Raw genomic sequence first — 18,919 nt, forward strand, 5'->3', positions numbered from 1 at the left:
TAGCCACAAGAACCTCCACCTAAGTATAAACAACTGAAACCTTTTACATCTACGTGTCACCAACCGGATTTGATTTTGTTTTGTTCTTCCCTTTGCAGCGCCGTGTTCACTTGGACCAACCTTCTGGTGGTGGTGGTGGAGCTGTGTGGCTGTGAGCAGGAAGCTCTGGATCTGGTTCCTCTGGTCACCAACGTGGTGCTGGAGGAGCATTACCTGATAGTGGGGGTGGTGGTGGTGGTGGACCCTGGGGTCATCCCCATCAACTCGCGGGGCGAGAAGCAGCGCATGCACCTGCGCGACAGTTTCCTGGCAGATCAGCTCGACCCCATCTACGTTGCCTACAACATGTGATGGCAGCAGGAGGGAGGAGGAATGCTTAGGAAAAATCAAGCTGGTGAAAATTATTAATACTTGATCTCAAGTTTGAAGTTGCTGCCACATTGCCTCCCTCCCGTGCTGGGGGTTTCAGGGGGTGTGGGAAGCAGCAGCAAACGTTTGGAACAGTTTACTGAACCATGAGCTTTAGAGAACTGCAAAGTGGGAAAGTGTGTGAGCTACAAACCCCCCCAAAGGCCTTGACAGTAGTGTTACTTTTTCACCCCTTGTACATATTTGTATTTTTATCTAATCCCGGGTTAGGATTCTATAAGGGGAGGGTTTATTTAGTTAAGATAATAAACTATTAAGAAAAGGGTCATCAGAGTTCTGCAGTTCCCTACTCCATGACCTCCTTTCACACAACTTCTTGACAATTGTGCCATGACCAAATCAATAACTTACAGAATCAGAGTTGCTTATTCATATAGAGATTTCTGGAATTTAAAGAAGAAAAAAAAAAAAAAAAAGAAATTTGCCTATATTTTAAATATGTAAATATTATTATACATAATTCACTTAGATAGAAAATTAACTTGGCTTAGTGAGGACAGCTGAAGGTTGATGCTTTTAAGGACTTTTAAGGACAGGTGACTTTTGTGGTCCTCAGCATCCTGGCATTGACTTAGACACAATGTGAGATGCTCCCACCTTCCCCAGGTTTCTGATTTCATTTGTGTTTTTATTCTGGCCAGGAGTGTGTAGAACCCTTTGGTTTTTAAGGCCCATCTTTTCTCCAAGAGGCTGAATTCAGCATGGGATGGGGTAGAAAAGGAACTGAGGGACAACTTCTGCCTCATCCTGAGCACCAGGTGTGGAAAGGAAAAACATTCCTGAGCTTGGAATTGACACAGGTGAAACAAAAATCTCCTCAAAGCATTCCCTGAAAGAACAGAATTCCAGGTTTAAGTCAGACACAAATTTTTTCTTTTTTTTTTTTTTGCCACAGGAATTGTGGCAAACACAAAATTTTTCACAAAATAGAGAAAATTGCTATGCCAGCTTTCCACATCCTGTGTCAGCTCCAACTTTAGGGAATGGGAAGAAAGAGAATCCTTAAAGCAGCAGCAGGTCCAAAATTTTCCTGCTGGGGGAAGAGCTGGTGGTTGAGCTTTGACTCAGAATTTTATTATTTTTTTTTAAATTCTTCATCTTTTAACAACTATTACATTTTCTCTGGGTGCTAATAGATGATTTTTGGAAGCCTTGGGAGCTGCTACCAGATCCTGCAACAGGGTTTTTTTTTGAGTCAGATGTGGTATACAGTGTAAATAAACTTTTCAAATGTTCCAGATTACCTCACACAAAGTTTTTTTAGGGCAGTTTTTAAAAGGTTTATGGTGTGGACTTGGAAGATCCTGTGGCAGGATCCACAAGCAAAGCCCAGCTGTGTCCATCCTGGTGGTTCCTCACTGAGAAAAGCAGCTTTAAAAACTCAGATAAGAAGTTTCAAATGATATTTTTTTGAAAAATATTTGGTGGGGGAATAGGAACTGGAAGTTTTGTGGCAGGTCTGGACTTTAAGGTTTTTTGCAAACACTTTGGGTTTCAGGGGCACATTTTGGAACCATGTCTGTGTTTTCCACAGTATCAGAATATGCACAAAAAAATCTTGATTATATTTAGTTTTAACAAATTGAACACCAAGTGGGGACAGTGGCTGTGACTAAAACAGTTGGTCCTGCAGCTTATTTTGGGTGTAAAGTGCACAAAGGTTGTTCTCCCCTTTCAGCCAGAAAATTCCTGTTATTCCATGTTCTTTGTCACCATTTTTGTGTTTCTGCCCAGCCCAGGCCTGGCCAAGCAGCTTCACTCCACTGTGACCTTTCCAGGGAAAACTGGTGGTCTTGAACCTTTTTCTTTACTCAAAGCTTTACATTAATTATTTCAACAAACATTTTTTTTTTGTCCACTGAAGTAGATTTTAAGTCCAATCCCAGGATTGTCTTTTATTTTTACTTGTGATTTTTCACAAATAAAACAACGTGTGTGTGAATCCCATCAAATGTGCCAGATGGAATTCCTAAAATGGCATTTTTCAACGTGACTGGATTGATATTTTTTTTTTCCTTATTGTTTTGGTTTGGATAGGTACTGATAGCTTCCTGTAGTTTGAGGTTTTATCCTGTGTGCTCCAAATCTTGCAGCACATTCCATCCTGCCCATGGGATGGAGAGAACATTCCAGGAACACTCACTTGGAATTCCCTGAGTGCTTTGTCCTTGTTTTTGGCTCACTTTTGGCTGGAGAGGAGGAAGGATGGAGCAATCCCCAAATTCCACCCTCAGCTCTGCCACATTTCCACAATTCATTCCACTCCTTCCTCTGGAGCTGGGGATGATCTTTCCATATTTTTTGGGGGGGAACAAAGCAGATTCTTCATTCCAGGAGGGCAGGGCTGGGGCATTTCCCAAAGAAATCTCTGCCCTGGTGTGACAGCAGCTGCTCAGGGCTCTGCTCCCTTCTCTTACCCCTGCAGTGAAACTGAAAAATTGGGAATTCTTCCCACTGGACTAAAGCATTGTGTGTGTGTCTCACTGTTTCTGAACCTTCTCTGAGGTGGGGACAGGACACTTCTGTCCTGTTTTGTTAGAATTTGCACTTCATTTCTGGTTTAAATCAATTCAGCTGTGTCCTACTAACTGTCCTAAAATAAGGTGATAAAAACCAGATCAATTTTAGCCCTAGATGCTTTTTTTTTTTTTGTGCTTTTATTTCTGTCAACCTCTTTCCCATTGTCCAATCCAGACTCCGGCATTCTGTAATTATGTATAAAGGTTTTATTTATTTAAAGTTAGATTAGTTACATTTTTAAATTTAACACCTGGCTGGACAGTGTCTCATTAACGCATTGATTGTGTTTCCTTTGTCTTGTGTTAATAAATATTGATGCCTGGTTGCTTGTTTAGTCCTTCCAGCACTGTTTCCATGAAGGAATTTTATTTTTAAGGAAGAAAATGTGGGTTAAAATTCATCCTGGGAAGAGGGAGAACTTTGTAAGTATTTTATATTTTCCAGAAGTTTTGGAGCTCTGGGGGTGTGAAGGAGCTGGGCTGGGCAGTGACCTGTACCTGCAGCTTGGGGAATTTGGGATTTTGGGGATCAGAGCAGGGAGTTGGGCTAAGGAAGGGATGGAACAGCAGGAGAAGGAGATGGAAAATTCCCGAGGGAGATGAGAAAGGGGCTCAGCTGGAGAAAAGGGGAATTTGGGATCTTATCGGGGCTGGCAGATCACAGGAATTTCCCCGTGAGAAGGGAAATTATCGCGCACGGAGCCGCCCCGAGGTTCGGAGCGCCCATCCCTGAGCGCTGCAGGGAATTCCTGGATGTGCCGCTCGGAGGACAAGCCTGGACTCGGTTTTTGGTGGATTTTTCAACCTCAGGAATTCCGGGATCCTCTGAAAATCCAGAGCAAGGTCGCCGTTCCTCGAAGCGCTGCAGTTCGTGCTTTGCAGGGAACTCTGAATTCCCTGTGATCGCCGGTGATGGCTGAGGAGCTGTGCCATGAAGGGGGGTCAGAGACTGGATCCCAAAAACTCATCGTGATCCTAAAACCGGCTGTGGGGTCATCCCCGAGCGGCCGAACCCCGTTACCTGCAGCTTCCTGAACTGAGGGATCGGTCCCGGCCGCACTGCGCTTTCCCCGCGCTGTTCCCCTGCAATACCGCCAATACCGGCGATACCGGCAATACCGGCAATATCGCCAATACAGGCGATACCGGCGATACCGGCAATGTCGCCAATACCGCCAATATCGTGATTATCCCGGCGGCGATCGCGGTCCCGCCCGCCGCTCCGCTGCCCTCCCGCCGCCAGGGGCCGCTGTGGCCGCGCTCCGCCGCCCCCTCTCTATGGTGCGGCCGGGCGGGGCCGCTCTAGCCCGGCGCCCGCGCGCTCCGCGCCGCTGGGGCTCTATGGCGGGGGCTCCTCTCTATGGTCGCGGCCCGCCCTGAGGCGGAACCGGGCCGGCAGCGGCGCCGGCACCGGGCGGCGGCTGCGGCGCTCCCCAGGCGCGGCCCCGCGGGGCTCTGAGGTAAGCGCGGGCTGCGGAGGCCGCCCCGTCCCGCCCGTTCCCCCCCGCGGGCCGTGAGGGGACGCGCGCAGGCCGCGGCCTCGCTGCGGGAACCGCGCGGGGTTGGCGGCGCGGCCGGGCCTGAGGCGCTGCCCCGGCCCGGGCTGAGGGGAAAGGAGACCTGGGGGGTCCCGGTTTAGTAAAAGGTTTATTGGGGGCGCCCCGGGTGCCGCATCCCCTCAGTGAGGGAAAGGCTCCGATCCGAGCCCTGCTCGTGACACGCTCGGCTTTATCGTGACTGAACCGCCGATACTGGGCGTCCTTCCTGGCCCTTTTTAATTTTTACCCAGTCCCGTGTCTGAGCTTTGGCTTCCAGTGCTCAGCGAGGATCGGGTGCACTCAGGGCAGCGGGATATAAACGGGATATCAATTATATAAATGAGATATAAATTATATAAATGAGATATAAATTCTATAAATGAGATATAAATGATCTCTGGGCTGTTTTTCTCTCAGATCCCTGATGAGGATAAAATATTGGCATTTTTAGGCTGCAGCGTTCATTTCTGAAGGTTCTGTCGGGATGTTCCTGGTTAGGGGGGGAATGGGAGAAATCCTGAGGAAACTCCTGGAGTTATTCCATAAAACTTTGGTGGTTATTTGATGGAATCTGGAGCAGTGACAGCACCTTGACTTTCACTCTGCTGCCCTTTACTCATTTCTGGGGGATAAAAAAATAAAATTCCATCAATTTCCTATCTGAGCAAATTTTCCTCAAGTGCCTTAATGGCAAAATTAGGTAAAGAATATTTTTACTGCTGAAAGCAGCTGATTCTGAGGACTCCAAATTCCCTCAGATTACTCAAGTGTGATTTAAGAAAATGGTTTGAAATCCCTTTGTGCAATTTGTAAATGGCAGAATTTGACAATAAAATTGTGTCAAATATTCCTCGGTTTCTGATGTTATAAAAAAATTAATCAATTGGCTCTTACAATATTTCACTGATGAAACATCAAGGGCAAAACAGAACTTGGTTTCTTCCTCTGGTGCTCTCTGTAACATTTGGGGGAATTTACAGAATTAGGGAATTGGTGGAAGTTGTGGGAATGAGTTTATTTTTTAATTACTGTATTTCTGGTGGGTTTGTGTGGGGCACAAATGAGCCCCGTGGTATTTGAAGGGTGAATTTGAGAAATAAAACGTGTCCCCATGAACTGTGACATTCCTGTTTGTGTTTCAAAGGAAAATTTTCATGCTCAGGTTTGGAGAAGGATGAGTTTTCTTGGCTGGAGGGAGAGGATGCTCAGAATTTTAGGAGTCCTTAAAGCAAAATTTCATGAGCTGCTGTTGCAAAATCCTTTCAGTTAAATAACTTTTGAGATGGAGCTGCATGGAAATTTTGGATTTCTGTGAAAATCATCACCCTTACCTGTCTGGTTATAAAAAAAGTGGGTTTTTTTACAGATTTGGACAACAAATCCTTGGGTTTTGCTCCTCTCTGTGACAATAAAATTCTTCTTCACCCCAAAGAGAGCAGCTGCTTTCAGCTGAATAAATTGATTTCAGCTGTCAGAGCAGTTTTACCTGGGGGTGGCTGTGCTCAGGTGTTTTCTCCTTTTTGGTGCTTCTTGTCAGAGCTTGAGGTTTTTTCTTAGAACTTCTCTTTTCACAGTCTCTGCCTCCCAGGCAGCCATTCCAGGGGAAATTCCTTTTCCAGCTAAATAAAATCAAAGTCTTGTGTGACACTCACATCCCCAGAGGCTGTGAGGTGCAGGATGAATTTCCATCTTGTTGCAATCCTTGTGCTAAATCATTTTATTGGTTGATGTTGGGTGAATAATTAAATAATCCAGAGCAAGCAGAGATGAATTCAACTCAAAACTCATATTTTTAATGGGAAATTCTTTATCTTTTATTCCTTTAAGCAGAACTTGTCAGCCAAACCCTCTGGGGTGTTTATTTGGGGGGGTTTTATTGGTTTCACTGTTTCTTGCAGCCTGATCTGAGTCTTTCATGGGACAGTAAAAAGCAGAGAGCAGGGAGGGCAGGCTGTGGTTTAGCACTACAGAAATAAATGTAGGTTTCTGTAGCACTGGAAATTTATTGTCATTTTTTTGCTGCTGCCTGGATTTCGGTTTGAGGGGCCCTGGGACACTTTGCAGGCTGCAAAATGTCACTTTTCCTGTATAAAACCTAAAACTGTGTTTGAGGACAGGTAAAAGTTGTGTGCACTGCAGGTTTGTCATGAATTCTGCTCCTGATCTTGAATGTTTGATGTTTGCAGCCACCAGGATGGTGGCAATGTGCAGCAGTGGCTGGGCAAGGTTTGGTTTGTGCTGAAAGGACACAGAGCCATGGATTTGTTTTGGCTGGGAGAGATTTAAAGAACATCTCATCCCACCCTTCCACTGCCCAGCCTGGCCTTGGGCATTTCCAGGGGCACCCACAGCTGCTCTGGGCACCTGTGCCAGGCTCTCAGCACCTCACAGGGAGGAATTCCATCCCAAAATCCCCAAATCCTCTGGCAGCCCTGCCCCTTTTCTTGTCTCTCCAGCCCCTTGGAAATGATCTTCACAGCTCCTTCACAGGCACAATTAGGTTACCCTGAACTTCTCTTTTCCAGGCTGAGCAATCCCAATTCTCACAGCAGAGCTGCTCCATCACTCCTCATCTCTTGTGTCACCCAGGCACCGGTTTTGCCCCTGTTTTAGTGACATTTTTGGGGAGGAACCCTCAGAGCAGCAGCAGGACCCTGCTCTGGGTTGACTCTTCCCCCAGGAGTGTTCATGGGGCTGCGTGCTCTGCTTCAGCTCAGCAGGGAAAAATCAATGACTCACATTTCCACAGAAAGAAATGTAATTTCCAGTCTCATAGCAACTGTCCTTTCAACACTTTCAAACCTTCTGTGACAAAATGTTTAACACTCACCCATCAGCTTTTAATGCTCCAGGCTGGTCCACCCACTCCCCCCAGCTGAAACCTGCATTTGTGCATCCCTGAATCCCCCAGAATCCCAGGGGGGATGCTGGCAAGACACTGAACAGTTAAATATAAAATCTTAGACATGAGACAAGTGTTGCTGACTGCATTACATCAAGACAGAGTGACTCTTAAAATTCAAAACTCTGTTCACTTTGATTTGAGTCCCTGGTTTGTGTTTATACACCTTCAGATAGTTTAAAATAGGTTTGGCTGGTAGCTTGGCTAAAATATTTTTGGAAATTATCTTACTTACAGAAAGATATTCTTTAGTATAAGGAATCTTGATTTTCTTCAAACTGAGAGCATGGTTGGATGGGATATTAGGAATTGGATATTAATGGGATTATAATAGGATGGAGAGACCCTGGCACAGTTCCCAGAGCAGCTGTGGCTGCCCCTGGAAGTGTCCAGGGCCAAACTGGGAGCAAACTGGGACAGTGAAAGGTGTCCCTACCATGGCTGGGGTGACACTGGGGGGGTTTAAAGTCCCTCCCAACCCAGACCAGTCCATGATTCTGTGATTCTGTCCCTCCCAGCACAGCCCAAACCTGGCACTGCTGCTGTTCCCAAACCCCCAGGGAGCAGCAGGACAAGGTCCCCCCTGTCCCACCCCACTGTCCCCTTGAGGAGGCACAGCAGGACTCAAGCTGTTGATGGGGAGTGCTAAAAATCCAAAAAAAATCCAAAAAAATCCAGGCTGTGCCTTCATCATGGGGGGGCAAAGAACTCCTTGAACCTGTCCCAGAGAGAGCAGAACCAGAAGGCACTGGTGGCACTGGGCTGTCCAGATGCATGGCTAACTGGATCTCACTGGTTTTCTCCTAGCTGATGATGGAAGAGGTGCACAAGGGTGGCAGCAGCAGCTCTGTTCCTTCCCAACCCTCAGCTGTACAAGGTACAACCCTGCAGGCAGCTCAGCTCTCTCATATTGCTCAACAGGTAAAGCCTGGGCTGGATCTCAGCAAACATTTCAGGCTTGTGTGCCACACACTGTACATCCACTCTGAGAAGAAAAAGCAGGAAGAGGATAAGGAAAATGTGGTTGTTTGTTGCTGGGTGACATAAAATTAATTTTGAAAGTGTTAAAAAGGTAATTTTTTGTGTTTGTACAGTGCAGAGGTGCAGCCCGGATTTGGGGTTATTCAACCACAGGAGCTGCTCAGGAAATAAAATGGGGGTTTGGTTTCTTTTTTTTTTCCTTATAAAAAGCATTTCCAGCTCTTTTTGTAGTAGCAGCAATCCTGGGTACTCAGCACCATGGAAACACTTGGGTTTTAGCCCAACATGAACATATTTAATCTAATAAACCACAGCAACTTGGAATATTTGAGATTCTTCCTCTAAGGTAACATCCCTGTCAGAGCTTTAACCTGAATCCTTTGAGTGAATCCTTCCAGGAGGCTTTTCCTGGGAAAAAAACCAAAATTTTTGCAGCTCATCCACTGTTTATCCTGTGGAGGCAATTGGGATTTTGATGGAAAATTTAAATATAGGAGAGGAGAGAATATCAGCAGATGTGCTGGGGTTTGTTTTTTCCTGATCTGTTTTTACATAAAGTTCTGATTGTCCCTTAATATTGTGAGTTATGATACAAAAGTAGCATTGAGTGGAAATTCAGCTGTGTGTATTTTAATGATCCCTTCATCTTCTCATGTATTTCAGATTAATAAAAGTAATGATGAAGGTGGTTATTTACTTACAGTCTGCATGTACAACTTGAATTACTTTTGTTTTGTGAATTAAAGTGCAAAGACTCATGCAAGTTCAACATCAAAACTACAAACCCTTTAGGATTTTCATGTTTTTAACATGTTACATAATATCACATATTTGATTGGGTGACACAATGGCACATTTGATTTTTCTCCAACCAAAGGAAGTAATGAACTGTTTCAGCCTTTTTCATATGCAAATAATATCTAAAAAAAATGTGCATCTTTCAAGGTACTTTGGTGACTTAATTAGAATTAAAATAAGCTGCTGATGTGGGTTTTCCTGCAGGTGTGGCACCAAGGTTTCACTGATGGTTTTTGGTCTGTTGTAGATGTCTCTCAGAGGTTCTGCTCCCCTCACAGTGGTTCAGCTGCCTGGAGAGCAAGTCCAGGTGCAGGGGGTGATTCAGACAGCTCAGTCCTCCTCTGTGATCCACTCCCCTCAGGTGCAAACTGTGCAGGTAACTCCAGAAAGGCTTCAGCCCCCTCAGCTGCTGCTCTCTGGGTGGGAAGGTGTGAGATGTGCAGAGGCTTTTCCCAGCTGGGGGGGACTGAGCAATCCAGGACAGCCCTGAGGGGTCCCTCACTGGGGCTCTAAATCCCAAATGAGCCATTTGATGTGTCCCCCCTTTTATTAAAACACCCAATCCACAGCTCTGTGCTTGTGCTTGGCAGTCAGGGGGGGGCTGGCACCCAAAGGAGGGCAAGGGGAATTACAGAATAACTCAGGAGTGGGTTAAAATGAGTGTTTGGTACTGCTGGGTGCCCCCATGCTGGTGGTGCCCAGGTCTCTGTTTGTCTCTCACTCACTGCCATGTGATTTTTGTGACAGTCCCTTCCAGGAGGTGCCCAGGGAGTTCAGTGAGTCTGTTCCTGCTCCACCCAGAGCCCTTGGGGACCTGGAGTTCCAGTGACAGCCAGGGGAGGGAGGAGCTGCCCTAAAACCAGCAGCTTGTCCCACACTCCTCACTGAAGTGATACCATGAGAAGGTGCCTGGCAGGGATTTCCAGCTGTCAGTGCTGCCAAAAGCATCAGAGCAGGGAGAGGAAGCACTCAGACATCTGCAGTGCCTGCTGCTTGCTGCTCTTGAGCCTCTTTCCTTCTCCTTCCCCCTGCTTGCACACTCTCCACTAGCTGGATTCATTCCTTTTCTGTAATTTATGAACATTGTGGCCTTGTTGGGGAAAAAAAAAAAAAAAAGGTAGAAGATGAGCAGGTTTTTTTTCCCTGCTGATCACAGGCTGCTCTGTGTCTGCAGTTCAGTGAGAGGCTTTTCCCAGAGCTCTGTGCATTCCTCTGCACTCTGTTACATGGATAAGAACAAATGAATGTTTTGTTCACTAATAAGGAGCATCAGAGACAAAATAACATTTTGAACTGGGTGAGCACACAGTGGAATAAAGAAAGTTGGAGCTAGTACTTTGCATTTTTACTCCCTGATATGCTGCTGCCTTAAATATGATTTTCATGGCCTTTTTTCCATTCTCACCAACAAACCCCACTGCTCCTCTTCTACATCAAAGATTCCAGGTGCTTCCTGTGCTTGAGCTGCTGTTCCTGATCCCTTTTTCTGCAGGTATCTTCCCTGTCTGAGAGTGAGGATTCTCAGGACTCCTCAGACAGCATTGGCTCCTCACAGAAGGCTCGAGGCATCTTGGCTCGTCGTCCATCCTACAGGTGTGACACACTTGGTGTTTTTATCTGCAACCAAAACCACAAACAGAACAAACCTCTCCCCCTGGTTTGTAGTGTTCTGCTGCCCTCCAGGTTGTTTCCTTTCCCTTGAAACACTCAGTGAATCTGTTCATGCACTGAACATCCTGAGCCATCGTGGCTGTGAGGAAACTTTGACTCCACTAACTGGAGATTGGCCTCAGCAGGATTTTGTACAGGGCAAAATGTTCACCAGCTGTGATTTTTACTCAGTTGTATCATTTTACTGAGGTCAGGAGCGCAGTCAAATGTCAGATTCTTTTTTTTTTTTCCACAGAAAAATTTTGAAAGATCTTTCTTCTGAAGACACACGGGATAGAAAAGGAGATGAGGAAAGTCCTGGGGTCTCCACTGTCACCTCCATGTCTGTCCCCACACCCATCTACCAGACAAGCACTGGACAGTACAGTAAGTTACCCAAAATATCCTCACAGATTTTCTTCAACTTGCCTCAAAATACAGATTTCCTTAAATATTTGAGTAAGATGAAGGACAGAAGTTGGTTATTATCTAGTAGTCAATAAAGTTAGTATTGGTATCTACAGACCCAGTGCTTTGTAATTTTAATTTTTTGCACATTAAGACATTTAACAGTGTTGCTTATGGAGCACACAGTTGTTTGGATTTAAGCCAACATGTCAGTGAAGACACACACATATATATCAATGATAGATGTATATATCTATTAATCATAGGCCACACTAAAAGGCTCCTGTAGTATCAGAGAGGTACAGAAAATTAGGATTTGTTCCTTTGCTGTTCCCAGTTGGTGTTTGGGTACTCCTCCCCCTCCTGTGGGGGTGAGACCCTGGCAGGGCTTGGAGCACCTGGCACAGGGGAAGGTGTCCCTGCCACAGCAGAGCTGCACTGCCTGGGACCCCATGACCCCCCCAGGCCATTATGGGATGCTGCTGTGATTTATTTTGCCTGTGTCCTGTGCTTCCCTGACAGTTGCCATTGCTGCCAACGGGCTGCAGCTGCCAGGGGCAGAGGGGGTGCAGGGGCTGCAGACCCTGAGCGTGGCCGGCGCCTCCCAGCCCGGCACCATCCTGCAGTACGCCCAGACCTCGGATGGGCAGCAGATCCTGGTGCCCAGCAACCAGGTGGTGGTGCAGAGTGAGTAACTGGGGTGTGGGGACAGCCCTGCCAGCCCAGTGCCACTGCTCATGTGACACTCTCTGTGTCCCCAGCTGCCTCTGGGGACATGCAGACCTACCAGATCCGCGGCACGGCCAGCAGCTCCTCCCTGCCCCAGACCGTGGTGATGACCTCCCCTGTCACCCTGACCTCCCAGAGCAGCAAGACAGATGATCCCCAGCTGAAAAGGGAGATCAGGCTGATGAAGAACAGGTGAGAACACCTGGGGGTGCTGACATCAGTCACTGAGCTTGGAAAAGACTTCCAGAAAAATCTGGGACAGATCTGCACCAAAGCACTGAGTGCCACCTCCAGGGATGGGCACTCCAAACCTCCCTGGGCACTTCCAGTGCCTGACCACCCTTCCCATGGAGAAATTGCTCCTGGTGTCCAACCTGAGCCTGCCCTGGCACAGCCTGAGGCTGTTCCCTCTCCTCCTGTTCCCTGGAGCAGAGCCTGACCCCAGCCAGCTGCTCCTCCTGTCAGGGAGCTGTGACAAATTGTGACCCAAATGTACAAAATTGTCACCCAGACATGGGAAATTGTCACCCAGACATGGGAGATTGTGACCCAAACGTGGAAAATTGTGACCCAGACATGGGAAATTGTCACCCAGGCATGGGAAATTGTGACCCAGACATGGGAAATTGTCACCCAGGCATGGGAAATTGTGACCCAGACGTGGGAAATTGTGACCCAGACATGGGAAATTGTCACCCAGACATGGGAAATTGTGACCCAGACATGGGAAATTGTCACCCAGGCATGGGAAATTGTGACCCAGACATGAGAAATTGTCACCCAAACATGGAAAATTGTCACCCAGACATGGGAAATTGTCACCCAGGCGTGGGAAATTGTGACCCAGACATGGGAAATTGTCACCCAGACATAGGAAATTGTGACCCAAACATGGAAAATTGTGACCCAGACATGGGAAATTGTCACCCAGACATGGGAAATTGTGACCCAAACGTGGAAAACTGTGACCCAGACATGGGAAATTGTCACCCAGACATGGGAAATTGTCACCCAGGCATGGGCAATTGTCACCCAGACATGGGAGATTGTCACCCAGACATGGGAGATTGTGACCCAAATGTGGAAAATTGTGACCCAGACATGGAAAATTGTCACCCAGGCGTGGGGAATTGTCACCCAGACATGGGAAATTGTGACCCAAACATGGAAAATTGTGACCCAGGCATGGGAAATTGTCACCCAGACGTGGAAAATTGTCACCCAGACATGGGAAATTGTCACCCAAACATGGAAAATTGTGACCCAGACGTGGGAAATTGTCACCCAAACATGGGCAATCGTCACCCAGACATGGGAAATTGTGACCCAAACATGGAAAATTGTCACCCAGACATGGGAAATTGTCACCCAGACGTGGGAAATTGTCACCCAGGCATGGGAAATTGTGACCCAGACATGGGAAATTGTCACCCAGGCATGGGCAATTGTCACCCAGGCATGGGCAATTGTGACCCAAACATGGAAAATTGTGACCCAGACATGGGAAATTGTCACCCAGACATGGGAAATTGTCACCCAGGCATGGGAAATTGTCACCCAGACATGGGAAATTGTCACCCAGGCATGGGCAATTGTGACCCAAACATGGAAAATTGGGACCCAGACATGGGAAATTGTGACCCAGACGTGGGAAATTGTCACCCAGACATGGGAAATTGTCACCCAAACTTTCTCCCTCAAGTCTCACAGTGTGAAGAAACCAAACCTGGCTTTCCCCTGCAGATTTTCTGCCATGGGTGTTACCAGATCCTGTAGAATTCTCTGCTTTCTTCAGGCAGTTTTGGCTTGGGTTTGTTGCTCACTGCATCTCATATATTGGTCAGAATTGTGATGTTCAGAAAATGGATCTCACTAAAATCAAGAATTGTGCTCTGTTGCAGAGAAGCTGCCAGGGAGTGTCGTAGGAAGAAGAAGGAATATGTGAAATGTTTGGAAAATCGAGTGGCAGTCCTGGAAAATCAGAACAAAACTCTAATTGAAGAGCTAAAAACTTTGAAAGATCTTTACTGTCATAAAAGTGTGTAAGAAGAGAAGGTAAAAACCTTTGGGGACTGGTGAAATATCAAGAGGAGAATTTTTTTTTTTTTTTTATACTGAATTTTTTAAACTAGATGAAAGGTCAAAAAAATGAAACTTTTCTACCTAGATTTCACAGCTCAAAGACTCTATAGATTTTCTTTACAACATGTTGGTGACAAAGTACAAACAGAAAACAAGAAAACCTCACCAAAATTCCTGCTGGCACAACTGGAAACTGAGAAATTCAAGATTGCAGCTACAGTGGAAGGACAGACACACGTGGCAGGGCAGGTGATGAGAGTTTCTTTGAAAATTCCACTGAATATCTCTGATAAAAGAAGTGAAATTTGGTTACCAAAAAAAAAACCCATGGATGAAACAGAATCCTTGCCATAGCTGCCATTATTAGTAACCTTTATAACCAGTGTATGTTTTGATTTCTTACTCTTTTTCAAACCTTTTTCCTTCAGTTATTTGTCTGTAAATATTTTTATTTTAACCTGTAAATTGGTATTTACAGGTGCAGATGATAAAAAAAGCTGATACTTTGCTCGAGGTATAAATTATGTTTTTACTCTTTCTCAGATGACAATTGAAAAAATTGAGATTTTTTTTTTTTTTCCATGTTTGCTGTGTTTATCAGTTTGGGGAAGGATCTGCAGAAGGCAGCAAGAGGTTTGATCCTGGAAATGTCTGAGGCAGGGAAACTTGTGTTGATTTTCTTAAAAAAATTCAACACATCCAAGATTTTAAAGCACAAGGACTGGTGACAAAAGTTCTGAAGAAATTCTGAGGTTAAAATTCCAAAATAGATTTTACTTTTGCAATTTGTTCTTAGTTCTGGGCACGAGAAACATCAATTATTGAAAATTAAATTATGTGCTGATTAGATCTACAATTAACCACTCAGTGCTTGTCCTGGCCAGGGATTCTCCTGGGCTTTGGAAACATGAAACCAAATAGAAATAAAATGATCTAATAAAAAATGGAAGATCTATACCAAAGGGTTTGGAGGTTCTAATCTCTGGTTTATTGCTGGGAGTAAAAAATTACAATTTCCAGCCTAATTTTGTAAGGTAGGAGCTATTTTGCAAAGTAAGGGTGTCTTTGTAAGCAAATTCTATATTGCAAACAGGGAGATGGTTGGTATATTTTGTAGCTAAATTGTGATCTTTACAAAAGCTGAAATTGAGTTTCTATACGTATTTTGACAGTTTATATCTTTCATTTTAGTAACCAAATGAAATATTTTGTGAACCAGATTTTCAAGGATATATTTTTATGGATAGTACAAAGTCAAATGAGATCCTCTTTGCTGTAGGAGATACTTGAATTAATTTTGTATGTCTGTAGGCAACTTGCAGAAAAAAATGGATCCTGAAGAGAATTGGGGGGGGAAAAAAAGAAAAAAAAAGAAAAAAAAGAAATGAAATGAGTTGACAATATCTGCACATTAGATCCCATTGTGTCAGAGTCCAGTTTGTACAATTTTAATTTGGTTCAGGTGAAAATCAAAAGTTTGAAATGATCAGGACTCCTTTACCTGGGGAGTCTCCATGCTTGGAGACCCCCAGAGCTGTCTGGCTGTGGGGATGGTGGCCAGAGCATGATCCTGGTGGCCAGAGCATGATCCTGGTGGCCAGGCCGTGTCCCTGGTGGCCAGACCGTGTCCCTGGTGGCCAGACCGTGTCCCTGGTGGCCAGGGCATGTCCCTGGTGGCCAGAGCATGATCCTGGTGGCCAGGGCATGATCCTGGTGGCCAGGGCATGATCCTGGTGGCCAGAGCATGATCCTGGTGGCCAGACAATGATCCTGGTGGCCAGGCTGTGATCCTGGTGGCCAGAGCATGATCCTGGTGGCCAGGCTGTGTCCCTGGTGGCCAGGGCATGTCCCGGGTGGCCAGAGCATGATCCTGGTGGCCAGAGCATGTCCCTGGTGGCCAGGGCATGATCCTGGTGGCCAGAGCATGATCCTGGTGGCCAGGCTGTGTCCCTGGTGGCCAGAGCATGATCCTGGTGGCCAGGGCATGATCCTGGTGGCCAGGGCATGATCCTGGTGGCCAGAGCATGATCCTGGTGGCCAGGGCATGATCCTGGTGGCCAGGGCATGATCCTGGTGGCCAGGCTGTGATCCTGGTGGCCAGACAATGATCCTGGTGGCCAGGGCATGATCCTGGTGGCCAGGGCATGTCCCTGGTGGCCAGAGCATGATCCTGGTAGCCAGGCCGTGTCCCTGGTGGCCAGAGCATGATCCTGGTGGCCAGGCTGTGATCCTGGTGGCCAGACAATGATCCTGGTGGCCAGGGCATGATCCTGGTGGCCAGGGCATGATCCTGGTGGCCAGAGCATGATCCTGGTGGCCAGGGCATGTCCCTGGTGGCCAGAGCATGATCCTGGTGGCCAGAGCATGATCCTGGTGGCCAGGCCGTGTCCCTGGTGGCCAGGCCGTGTCCCTGGTGGCCAGAGCATGATCCTGGTGGCCAGGCCGTGATCCTGGTGGCCAGGCCATGATCCTGGTGGCCAGACAATGATCCTGGTGGCCAGGGCATGATCCTGGTGGCCAGAGCATGATCCTGGTGGCCAGGCCGTGTCCCTGGTGGCCATACCATGATCCTGGTGGCCAGGGCATGTCCCTGGTGGCCAGGCTGTGTCCCTGGTGGCCAGACAATGATCCTGGTGGCCAGGCTGTGTCCCTGGTGGCCAGAGCATGATCCTGGTGGCCAGGGCATGATCCTGGTGGCCAGGGCATGTCCCTGGTGGCCAGAGCATGATCCTGGTGGCCAGAGAATGATCCTGGTGGCCAGGCCATGATCCTGGTGGCCAGAGCATGATCCTGGTGGCCAGACAATGATCCTGGTGGCCAGGCTGTGTCCCTGGTGGCCAGGGCATGTCCCTGGTGGCCAGGCTGTGATCCTGGTGGCCAGAGCATGTCCCTGGTGGCCAGACAATGATCCTGGTGGCCAGGCCATGTCCGTGGTGGCCAGGCCGTGTCCCTGGTGGCCAGAGCATGTCCCTGGTGGCCAGGCCATGTTTCTGGTGGCCAGAGCATGTCCCTGGTGGCCAGGCTGTGTCCCTGGTGGCCAGGACATGTCCCTGGTGGCCAGGCCGTGTCCCTGGTGGCCAGGCCATGTTTCTGGTGGCCAGGCTGTGTCCCTGGTGGCCAGGCTGTGTCCCTGGTGGCCAGGGCATGATCCTGGTGGCCAGACAATGTCCCTGGTGGCCAGGCCGTGTCCCTGGTGGCCAGACAATGTCCCTGGTGGCCAGGCCATGTCCGTGGTGGCCAGGGCATGATCCTGGTGGCCAGACAATGTCCCTGGTGGCCAGGCCGTGTCCCTGGTGGCCAGGCCATGTCCCTGGTGGCCAGAGCATGTTCCTGGTGGCCAGGGCATGGTCTGGGCAGGTGCTGCAGGTGACTCCAGTGCTTCTTGCATGAGCCATAAACCATTTCCAGGGCTGGGGCTGATCCTGTTCCAGGGCTGTCATTGGGAATCTCAGCCTGGCTGGGAACTCCCTCTGTAACTTCCCCATGGTCACTCAGTGCTTTGGATTCCTTTCAAACTACTGGGCTTGTAGCAGGCAGAGCTCTTTGCCATGAGCAATCTGCATTCCACAATCTCCTGGTTAGTGGGCTAGGAAAGGATTTTTTAGGTTTTTTTTTTCCCTGAAGTTGCCAAGTTGTTGTGGGCACAAGTCCCGGTGTGTTTCCTTTAGGCCAGGCTGCAGTGAGACTCCTGCTCATCACCACATCAAAAATAAAAAGTTTTGTGGCACATCAGAAATAAGGTTGGGACAGTCCTGACCTGAGGGAGCTGCTCCTGGAGAGGTGTGGGTGTTTGCTGTTCCTCTGGTGGGATTTCAGGCAGATGGAGCAGCCTGGAACCTCAGAGAGCTGGACCTTCCCTCAGCAGGTTTGACCTGCAGCTCTGAACTGCTCTGGGAACTCTGTGCTGGCTCATCCTCAGTGTTCTCTCTTTTTTATTTTTCTTTTTTAATATGGAACAATAATAAAAACTATCAAGTGTTAAGGCTGTAAAAACCTGGTGGCCAATTCTTGTATCCAGCAAGGGAAGCACCTGTCCTGCCAGACACACCAGGAGTCACTTTTTATACTCTTAAAATCATGTGTTGGAAAGAACAGTTGGGTTTTCATCATGGGAATATTAAACAGTAACAGGGGTTTGTTCTTTAAGCACTGATTATGAAGTTCTTAGTTTGGATTTACTTTCAAATCTTGATTTTAAAGAGTAAAATCTCATTCCTGAGGGTAAGAGATACAGCAGCTGATGTTGGTTCCAAACAGTCCGTGCTTTCCATGAATTGTAAATATTTGTTGAAACAATTAATGGTTGCAAATTTTGATCTTGGTAAATAAAGTCGCTAAAATATTATAATTCTGATGGTCCCTAATTATTTGTAATGAAGTTAGAGCTGCACTGGTGGTGAATTCCTGTGTGGATTGAGTCATATGACAGCCAGGACTAAATAAAAGTCAATTTTAGTGGAGGAAATGGTACTTGTACAAAAAATGATAAGTGCAGATTTTACCTTCCTGCAGGGTTTTTTTACCTCCTTAGTGTCAATAAGCTGAGCCCCAGTTAAGGTTTGGTTAATGAAATGGTTAATGAAGACCTTGTTGTGCTCTGCTGGTTTTTCCCGGCAGAGGGAGCATCTGCCCCGCCCAGACCCCGAGTGCTCTGAACCTCCCGGAAAGTGTTTCCAGGCTGACACTCCTGTCTTCAATTTCCTTATTAGTGCCCAGGCTGTTACTGTTTCCTCTCCTGTCAGTGCGGGATATCAGAGGCAGGAAAACAAAAAAAAAACACAATGGCCAAACATAACTCCTAAAAAATGCGTGCTCATCCTTTGGCTCTTGGTTTTATTGAGAGTCAGGAGGGAAGTGATTTTTTTTTTTTTTTTTAATTTTTA

At 47.1% G+C, this 18,919-nt stretch overlaps 2 protein-coding genes across 7 annotated transcripts in view; both read left to right on the plus strand.

Moving 5' to 3' along the window:
• DIP2B (disco interacting protein 2 homolog B) overlaps nt 1-1,212 on the plus strand; it is a 65,513-nt gene extending 64,301 nt beyond the window's left edge. For all 4 annotated transcript variants that reach the window (XM_079329169.1, XM_079329170.1, XM_079329172.1 and 1 more), the window contains one exon: nt 99-1,212. In XM_079329169.1, coding sequence (XP_079185295.1) covers nt 99-351 — 253 coding nt within the window. In that variant the 3' untranslated portion in view covers nt 352-1,212. The remainder of the gene's footprint in view (nt 1-98) is intronic.
• A 3,017-nt stretch (nt 1,213-4,229) lies between these two features.
• Nucleotides 4,230-14,602, plus strand: ATF1 (activating transcription factor 1). 3 transcript variants are annotated; one of them, XM_079329130.1, is made up of 8 exons: nt 4,230-4,408; nt 8,196-8,309; nt 9,415-9,543; nt 10,660-10,760; nt 11,074-11,204; nt 11,748-11,912; nt 11,987-12,146; nt 13,856-14,602. In XM_079329130.1, the coding sequence occupies exons 2-8, from the start codon at nt 8,199-8,201 to the stop codon at nt 13,998-14,000; spliced, it is 942 nt and encodes a 313-aa protein (XP_079185256.1). In that variant the 5' UTR covers nt 4,230-4,408; nt 8,196-8,198; the 3' UTR covers nt 14,001-14,602. The 3 variants fall into 3 exon arrangements, with proteins under 3 accessions (XP_079185256.1, XP_079185257.1, XP_079185258.1); XM_079329131.1 differs by having other exon boundaries at nt 8,196-8,265; XM_079329132.1 differs by lacking the exon at nt 8,196-8,309.
• Nucleotides 14,603-18,919: the final 4,317 nt, after the last annotated feature.

This window comes from Erithacus rubecula (assembly GCF_903797595.1).
Source record: "Erithacus rubecula genome assembly, chromosome: 31".
NCBI classification, from domain to species: domain Eukaryota; kingdom Metazoa; phylum Chordata; class Aves; order Passeriformes; family Muscicapidae; genus Erithacus; species Erithacus rubecula.

Coding starts and splice junctions, on each gene's coding strand:
- ATF1 (XM_079329130.1), top strand. CDS start 8,199: ATGATGGAAGAGGTGCACAAGGGTGGCAGCAGCAGCTCTGTTCCTTCC. Junction 9,544..10,659: donor CTCAGGTGCAAACTGTGCAG/GTAACTCCAGAA, acceptor CTTTTTCTGCAG/GTATCTTCCCTGTCTGAGAG. Junction 12,147..13,855: donor ATCAGGCTGATGAAGAACAG/GTGAGAACACCT, acceptor GCTCTGTTGCAG/AGAAGCTGCCAGGGAGTGTC.